Source organism: Helianthus annuus, chromosome 17 (genome assembly GCF_002127325.2).
Source record: "Helianthus annuus cultivar XRQ/B chromosome 17, HanXRQr2.0-SUNRISE, whole genome shotgun sequence".
Classification (NCBI taxonomy): Eukaryota; Viridiplantae; Streptophyta; class Magnoliopsida; order Asterales; family Asteraceae; genus Helianthus; species Helianthus annuus.
The window spans coordinates 185,956,039-185,982,222 of NC_035449.2; the positions used below are offsets into that span (position 1 = coordinate 185,956,039).

At 39.4% G+C, this 26,184-nt stretch overlaps 1 protein-coding gene across 1 annotated transcript; it reads left to right on the forward strand.

The window, feature by feature from the left end:
- Nucleotides 1-22,563: 22,563 nt before the first annotated feature.
- Nucleotides 22,564-25,489, forward strand: LOC110921570 (F-box/FBD/LRR-repeat protein At1g13570). The gene is made up of 4 exons (XM_022165921.2): nucleotides 22,564-23,164; nucleotides 23,245-23,352; nucleotides 24,842-25,006; nucleotides 25,082-25,489. Exons 1-4 carry the CDS (start codon nucleotides 22,598-22,600, stop codon nucleotides 25,385-25,387), a joined length of 1,146 nt encoding a protein of 381 aa, XP_022021613.1. The 5' UTR covers nucleotides 22,564-22,597; the 3' UTR covers nucleotides 25,388-25,489.
- Nucleotides 25,490-26,184: the final 695 nt, after the last annotated feature.

Consider the following 26,184-nt stretch of genomic DNA (forward strand, 5'->3'; position numbering starts at 1 on the left):
CCTGGTGAAAAAGTCAAAGTATGAAGCTGATCAAAGAGAAAGATTGAAGGATACTTACATTGTTACAATCTGATCGAGATGGCAAAATGATCAAGACCGAAGAGGTGGCATAACAGAGAATGGTCACTGAAGACTTCGTCAATATCCGAGGGGGAGTCTGTTAGTGCATTACGTCTATTGACTTCGTCTTGTATCATGTAATATAATAGAATAGGATAGGATATCTAGTGCACGAGGTTCGAGAAACGAAAGTTGGTGGTTTAGCAAGAAGTTCCGCTTATATGGACATTGTCCATAAAAGCGAAACCTTAGCAAATAGTTCCGCTCTTCTGGACAGTCCATATAAGCGAAACTATTCATACTATAAATAGGTGCATGTTTAGTTCATTTGGTAACTTCTGGAACTTGTAACGAAGTGCTGCCAATTTGCTTTCAGGTTGTAAACATTGTTAAAATCAATCAAAGAAGCATTATAATTAGTTTGAGCGTCTGATTCATTGATTCCGCCTTTGAATTGGATGAACAACTCTTCTGATTGACTCATTCGGGTTCAACAACGATCCTACAGTAGCTCGGGATTATACCTTCTGAATCCTGAAATTCTGCCCGTTATTAGGGTAATAACTCTAATCACTGCTACGATTCAATGTCCGATCGATTGAGACTATTCGATGGATGTTTAAGTGCTGCTCAATCTCGGGTTATACTTTGTCATTCGTCGTGAATTCGATGGATGTTTAAGTATCGCCCTTTGTCCTTCGTTGTGAGGGTTTCTATCCCGTGATTATCGTTAAAGTTGAATTGAGTTAATACACTAATACGAGTTCCATTGTATCTAGAAATTAGAACTCGTAAGCAAGGAGCTGCTAGAGTACTTAATAGCTAAGTAAACTTAATAGTTAAATAAACTTAGCAGTTAAGTTAGCTGAGTAGATTAACTAATCTGTTAATTAAGTTAAGTATGATTAATTAATCAGTTAATCAAGATTAATTAAGTTAATCAAGATTAATTAAGCTAACCAAGATTAATTAAGCTAAGTAAAATTTATTTATCACTTAAATAGATATATATGAATATATATATATATATATATATATGAGATAGATATATCAAAGGAAGGTGCAAGGAAAGTATAAGAAGATATATATATGGGTAGGAAGCTTCCTAAAAGATGTATATGTAACTTCCTAGAAAAGATATAGGTAATTTCCTAGAAAATACAAAGGAAACTTCCTAGAACTTTCGTACTTCTTACCTATAAATAGGAAGCTTAGGAATTCATTTCCTTTGCTCATTTCTTCTATTCTTTTCTCTGTACGTTAGTGTTCTAACCAATAATCACCAATGTGATATTCTGTCCGATCGATTCAGGAACCAACTAACGAATGCCAAAGTGTTGTACTTTGTGAATTTCGTTAAACGGAATCCAAAGTGCTATACTTTGTGAGTTCAATAAATGGATGCCAAAGTACTGTCTGAATAAGACTATACTTTGTGAAATTCGTTAAGGTTCGAATCTCGTGATCATCGTTAGGTTTGATATGGTTTTACACAAATACGTATTCCATTCTGTTAAACTATATGTTTAATCGAATACTCCCAACTACACTCTTACAATCAAACAAGTTGTTTAATCATCAGAAGGTTCAGAACCATAAAGTATGTGCTTAATTATCAGAAGGATTAGAATCAAGAAGCTAGTTAAATCAATACTGCATATCCCAAGGCAAGAAGAAAAAAAGTATCGCGTATATTCATTTTTTATTACAAGTGACATAATAAAACGTCAGATCATGATTAAAGAGGGTCAGACTAACAGAGGAAAATTCACAAATTCCCTCAAAGATCATAATGAGCAAGAAAAACTCTTCTCTAAAAAGATTCTTCAGCTTCATGTCTAAAACTCTACAGTAAAAAGCACCTCCCTTACAAGTCCAGTGCTCCACTTATTTGCATAAGTACAACACTAGACTGGGGGGGACTTGAAGGGGTAAGGTCCTAAAAACCTCGCTTCGAGTACTTAAGGCCTCATCACAACCTCAGCTTTAAGCCCTCTTTAGAACCTTGCGCGGCCGCGCACTGGTCTTACAAAGAGAGCTTAGAAGGAAGACAGCAAGTAAATACCCGCGCGCCAAAAGGAAGTTAATAAATCCTTGCGCTATTCTCTGTATCCAATAAGGATAAAAATCCCAGTTAAGCACTTCCGCATAATAATACCCAGACTTGGATATTATTCACTAAGCGGACACCACATGATAGGGAGTCACGCTAGATTAAGGCAACAATCTTCTAGAAGACTCAATTGTGCACCACTAGACGGTTATAAGCGTCTAGGACACGTGTCATCATCCCAGGCCACCCTGGAACCACGATGTTGGCATGAAAGAGGAAAGAAACCTTCACTTGCCCACTTTCCACGTGGCAACCTCCCAGCCTTTGATTAAATCGCGATCCGTGTGCACTCACAATCCGATCAAAAGAATTAACGGAGAGAAAATAACCGCTTACGGGGTTAGCATCTTCCATTAATATTTCAGCAACGAGTTTTCCCGCCCAAACTCCCGGCTATAAATATGAGGGTAATCCAGGTATAAACTTCAAGTTACACTCACTTCACCAATACTTCTTCTTCTTCTTCATAAACACATACTTATTCTCACGCTGGAGTCGGGTCAAGGAGAGAACCTCCCTTCTCCCCTTGACGAGGCTTGTGACACCCCGTTGAAACGCTTTCACTTACGCTAGCTTGACAGTGGCTGCCTTAACTTTCGGGACGAAAGTTCTGAAAACTTGGGGATAATGTGACACTTCGGATTTTCCCGGACAACCTTTCGATGTAACATGTGTGTACGTAAACTATTAATGAAAAATTATAAATTGCTCGTCATTGCGTGTTGTGTGCATACATGTACGTATAGATATATATATATATATATATATATATATATATATATATATATATATATATATATATATATATATATATATATATATATGTGTGTGTGTGTGTTATATATATAGGAGCCGAAACCCGACTCGAGACCCGGGATGGTCTCGAGTGAACAGTAACTTGGGCCGGTTAGGGCCTTGTGACCGAGAGGCCCAAAGTCGGAACCCCTAAGCCCACCCGGAACACTATATAACCCAACCCTCACACCCCTTTTGCCTCTTTTACTACACTCATCTCACTCACCCTCATCATTCCTCTCCAAAACCCTTACAAACATCAACATCCACCATCACCTTCTTCCTCCTACTCGGAACCAAGCTCTCGGATCAACCAACAACAAGAACACCTCGGCTCTAGCTCGGAATCACCAACCGGAAGCTCACTCATCGATCCATCTTACCCACACACCTTGAATCTCTATCGGTTAGTGTTATTATGTTCACTAGGTGTTTGTTGCACAATGTGATTAATTGCCTTGAAATGCTTGCATGATTGTTGGTTATTTAGTTGATGATTGTTACTCTTGTTTGAGAAAATAGAGTGTTTTCCGGTTGTTACGATGTTTGGTTAGATCGATTATTGTTATATGTTTCGGATCATGTTAATAAATAAAAGGATATGTTATATTAGGTTGAATGGTTTTTGTATTCCGAATGATATTAAGGGTTTGGTTAGAGGGTTTATACATAAATTTTGGGTTGATTATTGATGAATGTGGTTTGAATGTTGCTTGAATGTGAAGAACATGGTTGAAGATCATAAGATATTTTGAATATGCTTTGTTTGATCCGATTTAGACACAAAATAGACAAACAGACATGTTAGTGGATATAGTACACAATTTACATGAAAATGCAATCCTATTGGTCAGTACATTGCAGGTTCTAGAAGATTTGTTGTGCACGTAATCACGGTTGCGAGTCGCAACTTTTGGTTGCTACTCGAGACCACATCAAGTCTTGTCGAGATCTCCCGGTTGCGAGTCGCAATCAACGCGTAACGAATCTGGTTGCGAGTCGTAACCACTGCTGCTAAGTCGGAACCGCCAGTTGCGAGTCGTAACCTCTGGTTGCGACTCGTAACCAAAACGTGATGAACCGAGACCTCGGTTGCGAGTCGTAACCTCGGTTGCGAGTCGCAACCACCCTGTCTCGACTGGACTATTTGGTGTTATTGGGCTTCGAGTGTTGGGCTTACTGTTGACTGGGCTGCTTGTTTGTCACTGCTGATTATATGTTAGGGCTGACCCAATAACCCAACTGTTTGTGTATTCTCATGTTATACGTGTTTGCTATGTGTATTGCCATACGTATTCGCTATGTGTTTACTTGTACCCGACTTGACCCATATTTGGTAACCATGTTAGGACGTGGTGACCAACATACCTGACCGGGTAAAAATATCTACCGAGCAACCCAAGGTGAGTTCACAACTTAAAAGCATGCGTCCCGGTGGTTTGGGACACGAGACTAGAACAACCCTATCCCCTTGTAAAGGGGATACCATTTACATTCCTTCCCTAGTTACTGGGAACAAACTTACTTTTCCTTCCCTTGTATTGGGAAACCTTTTAGTTAATTACTGTTTATACGGAATGCAACCAACGGCACTAAACGCAACTCTATCACTCAAGTCCCTACTACATAATACCGATTAGTCGCCGGGGCCAGGCGAACGGGTTATTAGTTGATAGCGCTATTTAGGTTTTACCAACCTCACACCGTGCCATGGTATGGGATCGGTCGTGAACTAATGTACTCAGGCATCCGTCAATGATGATAGAACATTGACATCGGGGCATCCTGCGGAAACGCAAACGGTTACCTAGTGTTCGGTATTGGAAAAACAGTTTAGTCGCTAAATTTTGGGGTAGCTCCCCATGGCATGTATAAACGGATAAATTAACTGGTGAAACAAGTTTTTGGTAATTAAAACTGGACAACTAGTGAACTCACTCAGCATTATTGTTGACCCCCCTTACTGCATGCTTTGCAGGTGGCCAGTGACTGGAGCAGCTGCTTGGGATGTGTAGTGGTCGTCTGCCCGTGTGTTGGGCATTTATCATGCTTACCTTATGAACATTGTTTAAAACTGTTTATTTATGCTTCCGCTACTTATTACTGTTTGAACTTGAAACCTTAAACTCTGAACTTGATATTTGCTAATCTTATGGTTAGTAAGTATTACTTTTGTTATCAATTTAATTAGTCAGTATAATTGGTGGCTGGATCCTGGTCAGTCACGCCCTCGAAGCGGGTGTTATCCGCAGGTGGAATTTGGGGGTGTAACAGATTGGTATCAGAGCCATTGGTTATAGTGAACTTGGTTTTAAAAAGGGGAAAATCTTTTTGAGAAAAACCAGACTATAACCCGTGACTCGTGACGACACTACACTCCAAGTGCAAGGCTCGACTTATCTGACCTCATAGCTCGGACCCATATTTACTTGTTTATTTGTCGTATGCTTTCTGCTTTATTATGCGTACTAGTTTGCCTGATTAGATAGATACGCCTCCCCTCTTCTATCTTATTCTCGCTATGTTACGACACCACACTCATACTATGTTTTCTGGTTATGAAGACAATGAGTGGACGCGGACGAGGAAACGTCAACATGACTCAGGCTCAGTTCACTAACCTGCTCAACACTGTGGCCGCAGCTTTCGCAGCCCACCCTATAGGTAAACTCGTTGTTTTAGGATGTTTAGATCCTACCGCCACATCGTCTTTTCGCCTCTAAACCTATTTCGCTTCACTCCTCACAACAGGTCAGCCTGCGCCTGTGCAACCACGTGTCTGTACCTTCAAGACCTTCATGGATTGCAAGCCTCTTCCATTCAGTGGCACTGAGGGTGCCATAGGTCTCCTGCACTGGATCGAGAAGGTCGAAGCTGTTTTCGCTGTCTGCGAGTGTCCCCCTGCTAATTGGGTGAAGTTTGCTACTGGTACTCTTGAGGGAAGCGCACTTTCATGGTGGAAGGCGCAAATTCAAATGCTTGGTTTGGAGACTGCAAACGCTACTGCATGGGAAGATTTCAAGGATATGATCAAGGAAGAGTACTGTCACAGGGATGACATCCACAAACTCGAGGACGAGTACTATGAACTCAAGATGGTTGGGTCAGAGATTGAGACCTACACCAAGCTGTCCAACGACTATGCTGCTCTTTGTCCAAACATGTCCCGACCCATGTACCGAAGGATCGAATTGTACATCAAGGGCTTAGTCCCAGAAATCAGGAGCCACGTAACCTCGGCCAACCTCACTGCCATACAGCCCGTGGTTCGTCTTGCCCAAAAACTCACCAACCAGGCTGTGGAGGAGGGCAGGTTGCCCAAAAGGATCAGTGCTGCGGAAGGAACTTCCAGTGATGGCAAACGAAAGTGGGATGGAAATCAGGGCAAGGATGCTAACTCTACTCAGGCCCCAGCTCAGCAAAGGAAAACTGACAACAAGGGCACTCAGCAACAGGGTGGCTACCGGGGAAGCTACCCTAAGTGCAACAAGTGTAACAGGCACCACAATGGGGCATGTAACAAGGGCCAGTGTCAGCGGTGCCACAAGATGGGGCACGAAGCCAAGGATTGCAGAAGTCAGTTCCCAGCAAGGCAGAATCAGCAACAACCCCAACAGCAACAGCAGCAGGGAAACAACCGGGCGTGTTTTAAATGCGGGGCAACAGGGCACATGCGAAAGGATTGCCCTGAACTGAATCAAAATCGCAATAACAATCAGGGAGCTGGGAACAATGAGCAAAACAACAATGCTGGGAATGGTGCAAGGGGAAGAGCTTTCGTAATTGGAGCTGGTGAAGCAAGGAACGACCCCAACGTCGTGGCGGGTAAGTTCCTACTTGATGATCGTTATGTTTCTGTGTTATTTGATTCCGGTGCCGATGCCAGTTACGTATCCCTTCGCATTAGTAAGAAACTTAAGCACCCGCCTGCATTATTAAGTTCTAAGCACATCGTCAAGATAGCTAATGGTAAGAACATCGAGGCCACGCACATGATCCACGACTGCACCCTAGAATTATCTGGCCACACGTTTAGTATCGATCTTTTCCCTGTCAAACTTGGAAGCTTTGACGTCGTCATTGGTATGGATTGGTTATCCAAACATCGCGCTGAGATCCTCTGTCAAGAGAAAGCAGTTCGTATACCTCGCCGTTCTGGCCAACCCCTCATCGTCAAAGGCAACAAAGGTGGAGAAGTCACAGGTATTATCTCGCTTTTAAAAGCCCAGAAGTGTTTGCAAAAAGGGCACACCGCTATCCTAGCACTTGTCACCGATACTCACGAAAAGGAAAAGAGGATTGAAGATTTTCCTGTAGTACGTGACTATCCCGAGGTATTCCCTGAGGAACTGCCTGGACTCCCTCCCCACCGTCAGGTCGAATTCCAAATCGAGCTAGCTCCCGGAGCAGCACCCATAGCTCGTGCACCGTACCGTCTAGCTCCTGCAGAACTGAAGGAACTCTCCACGCAATTACAGGAACTATTGGATAAAGGCTTTATCCGTCCTAGTTCATCACCCTGGGGAGCCCCAGTACTCTTTGTCAAGAAGAAGGATGGCACGTTCCGAATGTGCATCGACTATCGTGAGCTGAACAAGGTTACCATCAAGAATCGTTACCCTCTCCCGCGCATCGACGACCTATTCGATCAGTTGCAAGGATCGAGCTACTATTCTAAGATTGACCTGCGATCAGGCTATCATCAGCTGAGAGTTCGTAATGAAGACATCTCTAAGACTGCATTCAGGACTCGTTATGGTCATTACGAGTTCCTCGTTATGCCTTTTGGAATGACCAACGCGCCGGCAGTGTTCATGGATCTTATGAACCGCGTATGTAAGCCTTACCTCGACAAATTCGTGATTGTGTTTATCGACGACATCCTGATTTATTCGAAAAGTCAAGAGGAGCATGAACGACACCTACGCCTTATTCTGGAACTCCTTCGCAATGAGCAATTATACGCCAAGTTCTCGAAGTGCGACTTCTGGCTTTGAGAGGTCCATTTCCTTGGGCATGTGGTCAGCAAGGACGGAATTCACGTCGACCCCGCTAAGATCGAATCGATAAAGAACTGGCCTACGCCTAAGACTCCCACTGAAGTTCGCCAATTCTTGGGTTTGGCAGGCTACTACCGCAGATTCATTCAGGGATTCTCAAAGATTGCACAACCCCTCACTATACTCACTCAGAAAGGCATCGCCTACAAGTGGAAGGAAGCACAGGAATCTGCTTTTCAGAGGCTTAAGGATAACCTCTGTAGCGCCCCTATTCTCTCGTTGCCTGAAGGCACTGACGACTTTGTGGTTTACTGCGATGCGTCTATCCATGGGCTCGGTTGCGTGTTAATGCAACGCGAGAAAGTTATTGCCTACGCCTCACGACAACTCAAGACACACGAAAGGAACTACACAACGCATGACTTGGAGCTGGGAGCAGTGGTTTTTGCTCTTAAGATATGGAGACATTACCTATACGGTACCAAGTGCACTATTTACACCGATCACAGGAGTCTCGAGCATATCTTTAGGCAAAAGGAATTGAACATGAGACAACGTCGATGGGTCGAACTCTTGAATGACTACGAATGCGCCATCAAGTATCATCCGGGCAAGGCCAATGTCGTGGCAGACGCCCTCAGCCGAAAGGACACTGTACCAAAGCGCGTACGAGCATTGCAACTTACCATCCAGTCTAACCTCCCTACCCAGATCCGACATGCTCAAGTCGAAGCATTGAAACCGGAAAACATCAGGGCTGAGTCTCTGCGAGGATCGAGACAGCGACTAGAACAGAAAGAAGATGGTGCTTACTATGTAACAGGACGCATTTGGGTTCCTCTCTATGGAGATTTACGTGAACTCGTGATGGACGAAGCCCACAAATCCCGCTACTCTGTACATCCTGGTTCGGACAAGATGTATCACGACTTGAAGACTATGTATTGGTGGCCTGGTATGAAGGCCCACATAGCAACATACGTCAGCAAATGTTTGACTTGCGCAAGAGTCAAGACAGAGTACCAGAAGCCAGCAGGTCTACTCCAACAACCAGAAATCCCGAAATGGAAATGGGAGCAAATTTCCATGGATTTTGTTACAGGGCTACCTAGGTCTCAATGCGGAAATGACACTATTTGGGTAATAGTAGATCGATTGACCAAGTCCGCGCACTTTCTGGCTATTAAGGAAACAGACAAGTTTTCTACCTTGGCGGAGATATACTTAAAGGAAGTAGTTTCGAGGCACGGGGTGCCAACCTCAATTATTTCCGACCGAGACGCTCGTTTTACTTCGGAGTTGTGGCAAGCTATCCACAAATCCTTTGGCTCACGTTTGGACATGAGCACTGCTTATCACCCGCAAACGGATGGACAGTCCGAACGTACCATCCAGACTCTAGAAGACATGCTTAGAGCGTGTGTGATCGATTTTGGCAAGAACTGGGAGAAGCATCTACCGTTAGTAGAGTTCTCATACAACAACAGCTACCACACTAGTATTCAGGCAGCACCTTTTGAGGCATTGTACGGTCGTAAATGCCGGTCGCCTCTCTGCTGGGCGGAAATTGGTGATAGTCAAATCACGGGCCCAGAGATGGTGGTAGATACAACGGAAAAGATTGCCCAGATCAGACAACGCATGGCGGCAGCTCGTGACCGTCAGAAGAGCTACGCTGATAAGCGTAGGAAACCATTGGAATTCCAGGTCGGTGACCGGGTTCTACTTAAAGTCTCACCCTGGAAGGGTGTGGTTCGCTTTGGTAAACGGGGCAAGCTTAATCCACGATACATCGGACCATTCGAAATTACTGAGAAAATCGGTAAGGTTGCTTACAGATTGAACCTGCCTGAGGAACTGAGTGCGGTACACAACGTATTTCACATATCCAATCTGAAGAAGTGTCTGTCAGATGAAACGCTCGTAATTCCTTTCAAGGAACTAACTATTGACGAACAGCTACACTTTACTGAGGAACCGATTGAGATCACGGATCGAGAGATCAAAATCCTCAAACGTAGCCAAATACCTCTTGTACGAGTCCGTTGGAACTCGCGACGTGGCCCAGAGTATACCTGGGAGCGGGAAGACCAGATGAAGCACAAGTATCCCCAGTTGTTCCCAAACGAAAACCTCAGCACTGAAGCTACAGCCGAATTTCGGGACGAAATTCCAAACTAACGGGGGGATGATGTGACACCCCGTTGAAACGCTTTCACTTACGCTAGCTTGACAGTGGCTGCCTTAACTTTCGGGACGAAAGTTCTTAAAACTTGGGGATAATGTGACACTTCGGATTTTCCCGGACAACCTTTCGATGTAACATGTGTGTACGTAAACTATTAATGAAAAATTATAAATTGCTCGTCATTGCGTGTTGTGTGCATACATGTACGTATAGATATATATATATATATATATATATATATATATATATATATATATATATATATATATATATGTGTGTGTGTGTTATATATATAGGAGCCGAAACCCGACTCGAGACCCGGGATGGTCTCGAGTGAACAGTAACTTGGGCCGGTTAGGGCCTTGTGACCGAGAGGCCCAAAGTCGGAACCCCTAAGCCCACCCGGAACACTATATAACCCAACCCTCACACCCCTTTTGCCTCTTTTACTACACTCATCTCACTCACCCTCATCATTCCTCTCCAAAACCCTTACAAACATCAACATCCACCATCACCTTCTTCCTCCTACTCGGAACCAAGCTCTCGGATCAACCAACAACAAGAACACCTCGGCTCTAGCTCGGAATCACCAACCGGAAGCTCACTCATCGATCCATCTTACCCACACACCTTGAATCTCTATCGGTTAGTGTTATTATGTTCACTAGGTGTTTGTTGCACAATGTGATTAATTGCCTTGAAATGCTTGCATGATTGTTGGTTATTTAGTTGATGATTGTTACTCTTGTTTGAGAAAATAGAGTGTTTTCCGGTTGTTACGATGTTTGGTTAGATCGATTATTGTTATATGTTTCGGATCATGTTAATAAATAAAAGGATATGTTATATTAGGTTGAATGGTTTTTGTATTCCGAATGATATTAAGGGTTTGGTTAGAGGGTTTATACATAAATTTTGGGTTGATTATTGATGAATGTGGTTTGAATGTTGCTTGAATGTGAAGAACATGGTTGAAGATCATAAGATATTTTGAATATGCTTTGTTTGATCCGATTTAGACACAAAATAGACAAACAGACATGTTAGTGGATATAGTACACAATTTACATGAAAATGCAATCATATTGGTCAGTACATTGCAGGTTCTAGAAGATTTGTTGTGCACGTAATCACGGTTGCGAGTCGCAACTTTTGGTTGCTACTCGAGACCACATCAAGTCTTGTCGAGATCTCCCGGTTGCGAGTCGCAATCAACGCGTAACGAATCTGGTTGCGAGTCGTAACCACTGCTGCTAAGTCGGAACCGCCAGTTGCGAGTCGTAACCTCTGGTTGCGACTCGTAACCAAAACGTGATGAACCGAGACCTCGGTTGCGAGTCGTAACCTCGGTTGCGAGTCGCAACCACCCTGTCTCGACTGGACTATTTGGTGTTATTGGGCTTCGACTGTTGGGCTTACTGTTGACTGGGCTGCTTGTTTGTCACTGCTGATTATATGTTAGGGCTGACCCAATAACCCAACTGTTTGTGTATTCTCATGTTATACGTGTTTGCTATGTGTATTGCCATACGTATTCGCTATGTGTTTACTTGTACCCGACTTGACCCATATTTGGTAACCATGTTAGGACGTGGTGACCAACATACCTGACCGGGTAAAAATATCTACCGAGCAACCCAAGGTGAGTTCACAACTTAAAAGCATGCGTCCCGGTGGTTTGGGACACGAGACTAGAACAACCCTATCCCCTTGTAAAGGGGATACCATTTACATTCCTTCCCTAGTTACTGGGAACAAACTTACTTTTCCTTCCCTTGTATTGGGAAACCTTTTAGTTAATTACTGTTTATACGGAATGCAACCAACGGCACTAAACGCAACTCTATCACTCAAGTCCCTACTACATAATACCGATTAGTCGCCGGGGCCAGGCGAACGGGTTATTAGTTGATAGCGCTATTTAGGTTTTACCAACCTCACACCGTGCCATGGTATGGGATCGGTCGTGAACTAATGTACTCAGGCATCCGTCAATGATGATAGAACATTGACATCGGGGCATCCTGCGGAAACGCAAACGGTTACCTAGTGTTCGGTATTGGAAAAACAGTTTAGTCGCTAACTTTTGGGGTAGCTCCCCATGGCATGTATAAACGGATAAATTAACTGGTGAAACAAGTTTTTGGTAATTAAAACTGGACAACTAGTGAACTCACTCAGCATTATTGTTGACCCCCCTTACTGCATGCTTTGCAGGTGGCTAGTGACTGGAGCAGCTGCTTGGGATGTGTAGTGGTCGTCTGCCCGTGTGTTGGGCATTTATCATGCTTACCTTATGAACATTGTTTAAAACTGTTTATTTATGCTTCCGCTACTTATTACTGTTTGAACTTGAAACCTTAAACTCTGAACTTGATATTTGCTAATCTTATGGTTAGTAAGTATTACTTTTGTTATCAATTTAATTAGTCAGTATAATTGGTGGCTGGATCCTGGTCAGTCACGCCCTCGAAGCGGGTGTTATCCGCAGGTGGAATTTGGGGGTGTGACAAGGCTAACGGTGTTCTGTTTTGCAGTGTTCACCGGAGAAGAAGATCTGTCCCTTCGAATCAAACGAGAGAGAACCACCTTTTTATGCAGAACCTAACCCTCTAGATAATTTGATTCCGGTCATTTATCTAGTGTTTCTTCAATATGAGATAGAATATTCAAAAAGTGGGTTAGGATCCACCGCCACATGCACCGGTTTACATCATATGCTTACATTTATATCATTTGTTTGTTTATTTTAGCTTTCAGATGGATCGTGCTACTTGGATGTACTATACTGCATGTAATACCAACTTATACACGGAGCGTGTTCAAAGTTTTCTTAAGGTTGCCAAAGCTAATCGGGTGAATAAAGGAAGTGGATCGATATGTTGTCCTTGTACAGTTTGTAAAAATTTTAAAAGATTTAGTGACATCAATTAAATAGAGTTTCATTTGTTGAAAGATGGTTTTATGCATAGATACACTTGTTGGTCAATGCATGGGGAATCACTTACTGATCGTAGCACGACGTCAAATAATTTACACAATGATAATACAGAGAACAATGATTCATATATGAATGCCCATAATGATTATCTAAATGACACTAATGACAATTTAGATGAAATTATACATGATTTAGAGACTAATATTGGTGATGATGACCATGAAAAATTAAAACACCTATTTATTGATGCAGAAAAACCATTATATACCGGTTGTAAAAACGTTTTACAAATCTATTAGAGGTTTTGAACGACATGCTTCCAGAAGGTAATGAGTTACCAATTTCGATATACCAAGCAAAAAAGTTGATGTGTCCGATGGGATTGGAAGTTGAAAGAATACATGCATGTCCAAATGATTGTATGTTGTATCGAAAGGAGTTCGAGAAGAAACATAATTGTGATAATTGTGGTGCATCGAGGTATAAACGTAAAAAAGAAACTGATGAAGTTGACGATGATGTGACAAAAAATGGACCACCGGCTAAAGTGTTGTGGTATTTCCCCATTATACCGAGACTGCAACGATTATTTTCAAACGAAAAAGAAGCAAAGTTATTACGTTGGCATTCAGATGAACGTGGACGGAAAATTACGACATGTGGCAGATCAATGCTTCAAACAGTCGGATATAGTGCCGATCAATGCTTCAAACAGTCGGATATAGTGCTCGTTTTATAGCCTTGTTCATCTTTAATCAAACTCTATCACGATCTTCCTTATGTATCGCTATGTTAGCTTTCTTTGTCCGATGAAAACGGGTGGTTTCCGGCCACCTGAAATGACCTCCGACCATCGTTTTTCCTTGCACAAAAGTATATCTGGTCTGATACGGTTCACGGTCCTCTGGTTCAACCGCCACCCGCCACCAACCGGCCGGCCCAAAACAAAACGATCCAAAAGTGCTCAACCGGACCGGCGGTATGCACGGTTTCCGGTCTGACCGGTCCACCCGGCTGGTCCAGTCCGGTTTTGAAAACGTTGGCCGCTACGATACTTGCCCCCAAATAACTCCTTGCACCGTCCCCCCACCTCCCCATATACTCCTTCAACCGCCCATCTCTTCAGTTTCACTCCAAATTAACCATAGAATTTGTAATTCCCGCTCATTTATTCCGTTTCGCGACCAACTCTCCCATATAATCTTCTAATTTCCCACTCTCTCTCTGTGGTTTTCGGTCCTGGTGCTTCCAACTCCTTCTCTCGTTTCCGCTCGTTTCTAGTGGTTCAGGTACACTGTGGTGATTCGATTACATGTGTATTTATGTGTCTATCTAGTGTGTGTTAATGTGTATCTCATTATGTAATTTTTAGGTTTAACAGTGAATTGTAGCTATGTCGAAAAGAGGCAAGCGGGGCGTTGCTTGTTTTTTGAAGAAATATAAGAATGTCTGAAAGTCTGCAAGTGTTCACAAGGCCAACATCTCCAAACTCATCAAAAAATAAATCTCTCCCAAGAAACCCATTAGGATTAAAAGTACTAAAGTGGACGTCTGATCAAAAGACCCACGTATTGACCTTGGTCAGATCCAATGGTGAAGTGAGGTACATATCAAGGAAAGAAGCACTAGGCCTGAGTGTTGAAGATTTGCAGGATCTCCTTGAACTTACACTATGTTGGGATGAAGATGATCTGAGTTCCAAGGAATTTGAAGAAGAATTTAAAAGGCAAGCTAAGGAACTTTTGATGAGGAATAAAGGTCCAGAATAATGAAGGGTTTTGGCATTATCTGTTCCAGGGGGAGATTGTTGGGATTGAACCCTACCAGAGGAACATATAATGAAACCTAAAACCGGATCACAACAGTGGACTCAAAATAAGCAACTGTTTGCACTAGGCTTTCCCCTTGACAGTGGTAATCTAACAGCTGATAGATCTTAAGTACTGCTCGCTAGAACAACTGATGAACCAAACACTGATGAAACTCTAAAGACTGCTGAAGACAAACACTGTCGCTCTATCTACTTTCGTTTCCTAAGTACTGCTGAAGACACAAGCACTGCCCATTCAAGGACTGATCACCTTTGAAGAAAGCACTGATGCTCAACATCAGTGCTCAGGCTACAACAGTGGAACGTGAAACAGTAGTTTTCTCTTGTTTTGTATTATACTTATAATCAGTTGTTAAACATCAGTAGTTTGTATAGAACAGTGTTTATAGGTTGTTAGGTTGTTAGATGTCACTATCATGGTGACGTCAGCTAAGATGCCTCAGTGGTTTGGTTTGCCTATAAATGGGGCAGTACTGTGTACTGTTACATTTGATCGTTTTGAGTGAGTTCTTCTCCTCAATTCAATCCTTTCATCTTGTGCAACCAACCTTGGGGTATCAGGCTGAGGGGGAGTTTAGTATTGTAAGCATGCTTGTAATCCTTTGATTTGTATTGTAATCATTCGACTCAAATTGAAGCATGTGTTTATCAACTCTATTTCTCTCTTTGATTGTGTTTACAAAGTTTGTTTTCATTTCCGCTGCACTTAAATCTTCATTCATATCTTTTGATTAGTTCAATTTATACAAACAAACACAATCATGACAGCCACCGATCCTAACAGTGGTACACAACGAGTAAGAAGTGATGGGTACCAGGGGGGACATAAGCCGTGTTTTTTGTGACATTAGTGCACCTAGTGGACCATTCATAAACCATCCACCTATTGAGGTAATTCATTTATAAGTTGTTAAATACACACACGTATTTGTTTATCAAAAATGTTATATGGTTATTGCATAAAGTGACACCGTGTGAGTTGCTATTTCCATACAAACTTAGTATGGAATTACCTCTGGCTTTCGGGCAGGCATGGCCAACTTCAGATATGACTTTAGATGAAGGACAAATAAAGGAGGGTTATGTCAAAGTCCATGTTGATGCTGTTGATAAAGATTTTGTGAAAACGCCTATCCCCGATGTGACACGAACCGATGACATTGTTTTTGTTGGCGATACACTTTTTAATTCATCCAGTGGCCAAGAGATGCATTAAAGGTGCATTTGTTTATATATTACCTTATATTTTTAGTATATATGTATCAATACTTATTATTTTTGTTAAATTCTAGCTTGTGAACGAAGAGGCATCCAGCAAATCCGCAAGTGCCTTTGGAGAGACCTCGGGTCACAGTTCATTAAGTCACAAAGGAGCATCGCACACAATAGACATTGATGACATTGCACCAACTTTAAGTTATCATCCACAGGTAGTTTATAATGTTAATTTAGTTTGATTTGTTCGTATTATAATAAACTGTTTGTTATTTTTAGCTTGAGGAAGAGGAAGAGGAAGTCGATACATCTAATCTACATATGTCATCTCAACCTCAAATGGTTCCGGGCTGTTTTATGAATATGGTAATTAATCAAAAACTTGTTTGTCTCCCTCTCTCTCTCTATATATATATGTATAAGTAGTGGTACTAATGTTTTTACAATTGTTTTTAGTTAATACATGCACATGAACAACAAACAGCTCCACAAAATGTGTTTGTGCATGAACCACACATGTCAACTCAATCTGAAGTTGTTCCCGATCCTGATCAAAGTCAACAAAAGACAACTACCCATGATTTGAATCCCGAGCCTAAATTTATCGACCCTGACATACCTTTTCCCTTGGAAAAACTAAAGAAGAGACCTAAAGAAATTCAAGAAATTGTTGATGGATTATCAGTAGGTTGGTACTAACCATAGTATTGAGATTTCTTCACCTGATGGAATGTATCTTGAGAAGGTTGTTGAAAGCATTCCATATTCGGAATTGTTACAAGTATTCTTGAATGATTGGCTTGATATCTCTGTATTACATTGGTTTGCAATGTAAGTTGTTATTCTTGTTTTTATATAGTACAAAAAACATTATGAGATTCAATAGAAGAACCTACCATAATTTTTTTTCTTGATTGAAAGGTATTTTTTTGAGTCACCAAATTCCAAATGCGCTTTCTTCAATCCGCACATGATCAAAGAAGATGTGTGCATTAAAAATCGTGGCGGCGTTATAGAACACATCCAAGAAGTATTTTCGTTCCATGTAGACAAAACATTCTATCTTGCACCATATATAGCTAGGTAATATATATATACATATATATATATATTCACTATACATACACAAACACACACATGCATACTTAACTATTTCATATTTTTTTTATTTTTGTAGTGTACATTGGTCACTTATTATCATTTGTCCTGCAACTGAAATGGGCTATATCATTGATTCTGTAAGAGGAAATAAGAAGGAGAGTGATTACCTTCTTACCTCTACAATTGAAGATGCTTTTGATATGCCATTTAATTGGGAAATGGTAAAGGTATGTTTTATTTTTTTGACAAATTTAATTTATGTTCATGTGTTTAAAAATTAAATGGGAATTCGATGCAGTGTAAACAGCAAAAAAGCGGCTGGGAGTGCGGCTTTATGGTTACAAAACATATGTACGAGTTTGTCACATCTATTCAATATGATTTTCATAATAATGTAAGTTTTTGTATATATTGATATAATGTCGCATTTACTAATTATAAAATATATATCTAAATTTTTTATTTTTATGTTTTTTTAGCTTTGGAACACAAGCGGGTGTCTGCCGCAAAAGCAAATTGACACCTTTATTCTGGAATTAATGCCGCAATGTAATAGCAAGCTGTTTGCTGGAGGGATATGAGCTCGTTCATAGGCGTAAATGTGAAGAGGGAAGATGTAGGTCGCTTTGCAAAATGGGAAGGGGAACGGTCTATAAGGGTCAAAGTTGTAGGTGAACTTTTTTGTTTAGTGTCAAGTTAATGTAATGTTCGTTTTTACAAGTGAACCTTTTGTTTGGTTTTTATAAGTGAACTTTTTGTTTGGTGTCAAGATCATGTGATGTTTGTTTTTAATTAATGAATTTTGTGTTTTTGATTTTAGATATTTCTAGCCATCTGGGTTGTTGATTATCTATGTATTTGTTGGTAGCAATTTGGAAATATTATAAATTGTTTTATTTGCAATTAAATATTCAATTTCAGGTTTCATTTGTGTGGGGCGGTTCATGTGTAAATATGGAGCCATGTATCTATTTGAGTGGAGGGTTTAGGATTATATGGGGCTATCTTGAAATGATATAATGGCGGTTTCACAACCGCTCAATATAAGCAATTAGTTTTATGATGCCCTATTTATTATTGCGGTCCGCTCCAAAACTAGTATTTCACCGCCCTTTCAAATGGTTTGTGTACTAGTGGCAAAGAGAGATACCATGGAAACCATTATGTGTAAGTAATATTTGTCATTATATTAACCATATTCATAGACGCCCTCCACTCAAAGATGTCCCCTTTCGGTGGAATCCAGTTGTTCCATAAAGGTCACGAAACGTCGTTACTTTACCGGTGACCACGTTCTAGGCCTGCATTTGGGCTTCTAGACCAAGCCCAAACCCACTCAACCAGATCACCCATATAAGCATAGTATTATATTATAATATAATAAAATTGTTAAACATATCAAATGTATGTTATTATGATAAGGATGATATGTATGTTATCTATCATAATTTAATATATTATATATATTTTTATAACATAAAATTATATAAAAAAGTGAAAAATATATATACAAGAAACTTCTAACGAGTTTACCATATACCCGACGGGTATGCCCATGCCCAATACCCGACAGGTAAATACCCGTCTAAAACCTGACGTGTACTGGGCCGGATATTGGATATGATTTTGCAACTGGATATGGGTATGGAATTAGGATACCCGACCAATACCCGACCCATTGCCATCCCGACCAAACTGGTCGGCCTCCATATCATTACCCTCCACGTCCAGTAGACGTGGGTTCGAATCCCAATGCGTAGGTCTTAAACATTTAAACCAAGATCGCCACCACAAGTCACAACCACCAAGTAGGGATGCTAAATGGGTCGTGTTTGCAGGTTGGCTGGTTGAACCTGACTCGAACCCGAAAATTTTACACTAACCCGAACCAGACATGAAAATCGTATCATACATATGAACTCGAACATGACCCGAACTTTGTGGGTTGACCTGAATACGACATGTTCAACTCGATTTTTTTTTTTTAAATTTTTATCCTGAAATTAATATATTAAAATTAAAATTTACTTAAAAACACAATTGTATATACTACAATTATATTTGAATTATAAAATGTTATGTTAATTTTTCTGTTTAAGTTATAATTATGACATAAACTACACACCCGATTTAATCTATGACATAAAACATATTGTAAAAAATATAATTACACTCTTATACAAAAAGTAACTTGCGTCGTTTCTTTAACATATAACTTTTGACGGCACAGTTGCGACTTTTCTTTTTCTAAACACCGATTCACCAATAACTTCCACCCAATTACATCACCCCATCACACGCCTCCCCAAAAATAGTGTCACAAAAGACAAGGGTGCGGCGGTTGAAAGAAAACACCGTGGTTCACAAATGGAAAAACTGGGAACGAGTGTTGAATTTCACGAGCAGTCGCCTCCATGAAAATAGTGTCACAAAAGGCAACGGTGCGGCGGTCAACAAAAACACGCCGGTTCACAAATGGAAAAATTAGGAACGGGTGTTGAATTTCACGAACAGTGGTGATGGTTCAAGAAAAGATTCTTGAGCACTATAAAACGGAGCCGTTCCCTTTCACTTTATTTCCCATTTGCAACTTAAAGTTCCCTTTAACGCAGCGTCTTCTCTTCCGTCTACAATCGTTGTTTCACGTTTATCGTCCGTTTCCGTCCCCGGCTCACCGTTCCAACAAATCGATGACTCCAGCGGCAGCACCACACTCAAAACACCAACGCTTTCGGTGCCGCGGAACCGATCTGCAAGTCCTCAACCGTCACGGTTCAACAAGAAGAAACGGATGTTGATGGGTGTAGTGTTTTAGGGGGTTGGGATAAGTTTTGGGCGAATGGGGCATAAAACGGGGTGATGGGCGAAACGGCATTGCATCAACATCGGAGGATGGAGATTGCGGAGAGGATGGATGAGGGCATGATGCTATACAGAAAGAGAGAAGATAAAGAGTCGTGGTTTTGGTTTTTACTGTGGGCAATTTCCTTGGTATTATATTATTTGATAACAATAAGGTTTTGAATAAAGAAATCTATAAGTTATTTGATATGTAATAGAAAAAGAACGTGAAATACTGAATTTCATATTTAGTTTTTGAACCTTATAAAATATCACACACCAAAACCAAATATAGAATATCACAGGATGCGCTTTTCCTAGGGAGTTATCATTGATTCAGTATCATCTATATTTTATTCGTCACTTTCTATATGGATTGTATTCTTTACTTTGTATATTATGTAATTGAAATTTATCAATAGTAAAAAACGAAAAATGTAAATAACCTAATTCAATTTAATATAGTTTTCCAAATATCAGAAACCATTTTTCTGTTTTATTTAAATTATTATTGTTTTTATAAAATCAGTATGATCAACTACGATGTAAATCACTTGATTTTCTCCTTTGCGTTCAATTTTAATTTATTTTTCAAAGATGTGTAACTTTTTCTAATTTTACATTTAAATTATTATTGTTTTTTTTTTTTAATTTAGTATCATCGTTAACTATCAAGTACGATGTAAATCACTTGATTTTCTCCCTTGCATTGAATTTTAATTTATTTTCCAAAAGTTCATAACTTTCTTTGGTTACTATCTTTTTTTTTTTTTAATTTACTAAATATCTATTTTGTATGAAAATATATAAGGCTGCTCGGTATGGTGGCATCGTCCACCCCGTCTCCGACCGGCGCCGGCATCACCTCATCCCGCCTCCCTCCGTCTCAGCTCCGTCCCCGTCTTCAACGTCGGAATATCGACGTTGAGGACGATTCAAATGGTGGGCCCCCTTCTTCTCTCTCCGGCGTCCTCTCCGTCACCCCATCCCGCCCCCTCCGTCTTCGTCCCGTCGCCGTCTTCACCTCCGTCACCATACCCAACAGACTAAAAAAAAAAACATGTTAATGATTTAATTTTTCATGTTCAGGAAGACCAATCTATTGCTAAAAATAAGATACTACTAAAGTTATGGTTACATAATTTTGGTTACGTTTTGTTTTCTCAAACTTTCTAACAAAATGTGAGTGTGACTTATTGAATTCTTTTATTTTTTTTTACGACTTATTATAAATTTTATTTAAAACTGGTTGCGAGAGGAGAGTTGACGTATAATTAATTAACTTGGAATTGAGGGTGTCACTCACAAATTTTACTTTTTTTTAAACACCCCCTCACATGTTTATTACAAATTTAACACCATAATGCATGAAATTTTATTTTGTATTTTTGGATGTTATTTAAATTGATGTTTTAAAACTCCTCATTTTAATTAGATCAACTTGGTCTTAATAATATGTATTGCAATTATAATTATAAAATGAGTGAATTGCAAGTTTTGTCCTTTATCTTTAGGCCATTTTGCAAGTTTTGTCCTTTATGTTTAAATTTGACGAGTTTTGTCCTTTATGTTTAAAAATCAAGCACGTTTTACCCTTTGGGTCTTAAAAATCAAGCACGTTTTGTCCTTTATGTTTAGAAATCAAGCAAATTTTGTCCTTTATGTTTAAAAAATCAAGCACGTTTTGTCCTTAAAAATCAAGCACGTTTTGCCCCAAAGGGTAAAACGTGCTTGATTTTTAAACATAAAGGACAAAACTCGTCAAATTTAAACATAAAGGACAAAACTTGCAAAATGACCAAAAGATAAAGGACAAAACTTGCAATTCACTCTTATAAAATAATAGCTTAAAAGATGTTAGTCTTTATCAACGTCCCGCCGCAACGCGCGGGTTAACGTCAACTCGTATAATACAAAATGTGTTGAACGGGTTTGCGGGTTCAACCTGAAAACTGACCTGAACCTGTTTCCAGTAAACCTAAACCCAAAAATTTCGTTTTAGGTTTGTGTCGTGTTAGAAATTCACCCCGCTTCTATTCTATCCGAAAAGTAAGAGTGTTTGACAACTTGGATTCAAGATATTCTCCGGCGGTTTAATGCATAGTCATATGATATGATGGATGACGGTTACAATCATAAATGTCATCAATTCTCGATGTCCGTTAGGAATAGGAAACGTTAATTTACTGCCGTTATAAGAAGCCATCCGCGATCTCCTCCTCAAACATCACAAGAACCCTACTACAGGTATCTATGTATGTATGTATGTATACTCTTCCATTTCTGTAGTTTCATGTCATTATATATTTACTCGATTTCATCTTCATTTTACCAAGTGGTATTAGAAAATCTGCCAAGTTAATGTAAACAAAATGAGCAAACTTGCCATATGAATGTACCATTCGTTTAATCAACTCTTTAAATACATGTGGTAGCTCCAATTTTACATGGGTTTTGGTTTCATTGCAGTTCTGCAGCATTGTTTGGTGTGTAAGGAACAATTCGTAAGATGGATGGTCGAAGAAGAATACCGATGGATAGGATGAGCAACCTTCCTCCAAGTATAATACAAAATATTCTTACTCTTATGCCAATGCCAGATGCATTCAGAACAAGTATTCTATCTCGGAATTGGAGGTATCATTGTCGAAATATCTCCAAACTCTGCTTTGATAACTATATGTATCATACACGAAACAAATGCACATTTTTGCACGACGTTGTTTACCCGGTCTTGTTGCTACACCAAGGTCCGATACTTGAATTCTCGCTTCATCTCAATAGAATGGATAGCTGTTGGGAGGTTGATCAGATAATACTTCACCTATCGAGGAATTATGCTTTGAAGGAATTTCAACTTTTGATCAACTTAGGTGATGAGTATAAGCTACTGCCGGCTTTCTTCAACTTGCAACATTTGACGGCCCTAAAACTCAAAAATTGTGCATTTCAACCTCCGGTAACCTTTAAAGGGTTTGAAAGGCTGGTTATATTATACTTTTACAAAGTCAGCATAACCGCTGAAGTTTTTATACGAATTATCTCCAATTGCCCGCTACTTAAAGATTTCACTCTGGTACGATCTATACTATTGTTTGAAATATAAATTGGCTCAGATTTATTATTTACTGTGTGGATGTGTTATATTATCTGCAGATTGGCGATGAAAGACATTTTTTGGGAGTTTGGAGTTGTAACTTCATTGAGTTATTTGAGCGTATACCTTTGGTTGAGCGTCTGTGTATGAGTTCTTACCCTATTCAGGTGATGCATATTACTCCAAGCTTTTATCTCATACCACCAGAATGGGTATTTGCAACTGAATAAAATCGTCGTAAATATATCTTTAAATTTAAGTTTGTATCAGAATTTTCAAGCAATTTAAGAAAAATAAAATACAAGTTTATTGTTTATAACTAGAATTAAGACCCGCCGCAATGCGGCGGGGATTCTTTACTGATAACTAAGTCGATTTAGTGCGCGCACGTTATGTTGAACCTATCAAACAGGAAAAAATAGACGATGTAAAAACGTTCACCCGCAAAATTTAGAACGAAACGTAAAAACGTTAAACTAAAGACGTACGTTGTGGTGTGTTAAGTCACAAAATTTAGAACGAATGATAAAGCTAAAAATTTGCGGAAAATGAAAAATATAAAGGACCAAAGTTGAAAGTAAAAAAAGTTGTGAGGATAAATTGCAACAGATTAAAAGTTTTGTGTTAAAAGTAAAAAAAAATAGTTTTGGGTTAAAAGTAATTTATAAAGTACTTTTGGGTGAAAAGTAAAAAATCAAATTTTTTTTGAAAAACCCTCAAAGCCAAGGTTACAACAACCATATGCATAACCATTTTTTCTTTTTCTTTGAAAAACCCCCAAAGCCAATATTACAACACATAAGTAAAAAAAAATCAAAGTGGTTAAATCACAAAAGATGGAAACTTTTGAATTAGAAGTGAAAAAATCAAATTAATCAAAGGGGTTAAATTACCAAAGATTAAAACTTTAAACTTAAATTGTCAAAGATTAAAACTTTAGGGTTAAAAAGGAAACAAAGATTAAAATTTTAAACTTAAATTGCCAAATATTAAAACTTTAGGGTAAATTGTCAAAGATTAAAACCTTAGGGTTTAAAAGGAAACAAAAATTAAAACTTTAAACTTAACTGTCAAAAAATTAATAGTTTAGGGTTAGAAAGAAAAATTTCCATTTTTTTTGAAAGCCTCCCAAAGCTAAAGTTACAAGATATATATGCATATATAAGTTGCTTCTTTATAAGATTTTAATAACCACTGGTAAATTAACTTTGAAAATAGGGTGTCAATCATGTCAGGTTGGCGGGATGACTTGTTGAGATGTGCAACCCGAACCCAACACATATTATTATTATTCGTGTCAAAAATCTCAATTCTAACCCGCACACACATAAAATCGGGTCAACTTCATCCATTTTTTTGTTAACGAGAAGGACAATTCAGGCATTTTATATGTAACTCTGTTAACCAGAAGGGCAATTCAGCCATTTAAAATGACTGAATTACCTTTCTCGCTAACGGAAATAATGAATGAAGTTAACTTAGGAGACTAAAATAGCAATGGTAAAACCTTTTTGAACCCACTGGGAAAATAAAACCTTTGTACTAAACTGCCAAAATAGTCCAATCCACATCGAACATTATAATTGCTTTAACATAACCATACCAGCTGATTAAAAAATGTTAACGGATTTTTTATCCTTATTATTTTGGATAAAGTGCTTTGCTAAAGGTGCTATTCCACAAAAGCTGCCAACCTCGCTAGTCCACCTCAAATGTCTTGATTTATGTGGATTTGAATTCTGCTTTGGGAGAGAAGTCGACTTACTTTCTGCTCTTCTTTTGGTTACAAGCTCTCCAAACATAGAGACAATTAAAATTGAGGTAAAATAACGTAGGAATTGTCTATTTATTTGTATATATGTATTGGGATGTTATTAATATGTTTATTAATAATAGATGGAAGATGATCTGACCGAAGCTGTGTCACAAGCCATCATGAACCTTATTGATCATCAAGATTACTCATATGTTACCCTGGATCATCTCCGTGTGATAGAGATATATAACTTCAGCAACATGAAGACCAGAATGGATTTTGTGAAACTTATCTTAGCCAAGTCTCCAATGCTAAAGAAAGTAGCAATATATCTTAACGAAGAGATTGTTGATATTCATGGTAGAGTAAAGATACTAGAAGAAATGATACAATATCCACGTGCATCAGCTAAAGCAGAGATCGTCATATTAAACTTTTGTGTCTAAAAGTGGATAGTTGAATGTGAGTTGTTTTAGTTCTCTTTATGGCTGGAATACATGTGGTTCACCTCTGATTTTTGTAATGAAAGTTTTAACATATGCAACTATTCACTTGTCACAGTGGGGCTAATGAAGTGTGAGAGGGTAAAAATCCATATGCGTCAATGAAAATTAGGGGGCAAGTTTTCTTTTACAAGATTAATCTCAAAATCATGAGCCCTAAATGTGTAAAGTTTTTCAGAATATTAGGGAAATGCGACTTTTATTCACCCATCATCTTTGATTTGTGTAGCTTCATGTCATTACGTATATGCAAATTTGATCTTTAAATATACTACATTCTATTTGTTTCTAGTGCATCCTAACTTTACCTTTTTGTGTCATTGTTCTTGAAAGCCCCCAATGTTTTAACGTTTGAAACTACTTTTCTGACATCAACGGTAAGAAGCAGGGAATAATCTGCTTAAATGAACCTGAAATGAGTCACCTATGTAAGATATGCAATTCTAGAAAGAAAGTTTCTCTAGTTTCTCGCATGTGGATATGGATAACACATCATCAGATATTGACAATGTCGTTATTTAATATCTTTGCTATCAGGATAGTTTGATCACTGGCATAATGATTTACATTCACTTTTTATTTTTTCAACGGCAAAGAGTCTCACATGTAAACTCACCCTGTTCGGGGTCATGTCCAAGGTCGACTCCTCAACCGCCATGAGACCGTGCCCGCCAATGCGCGGGAACTAGATGGAACCCGTAAATCCTCACCCCTCGTCAGGTTTCAACCCGGGATTAAAG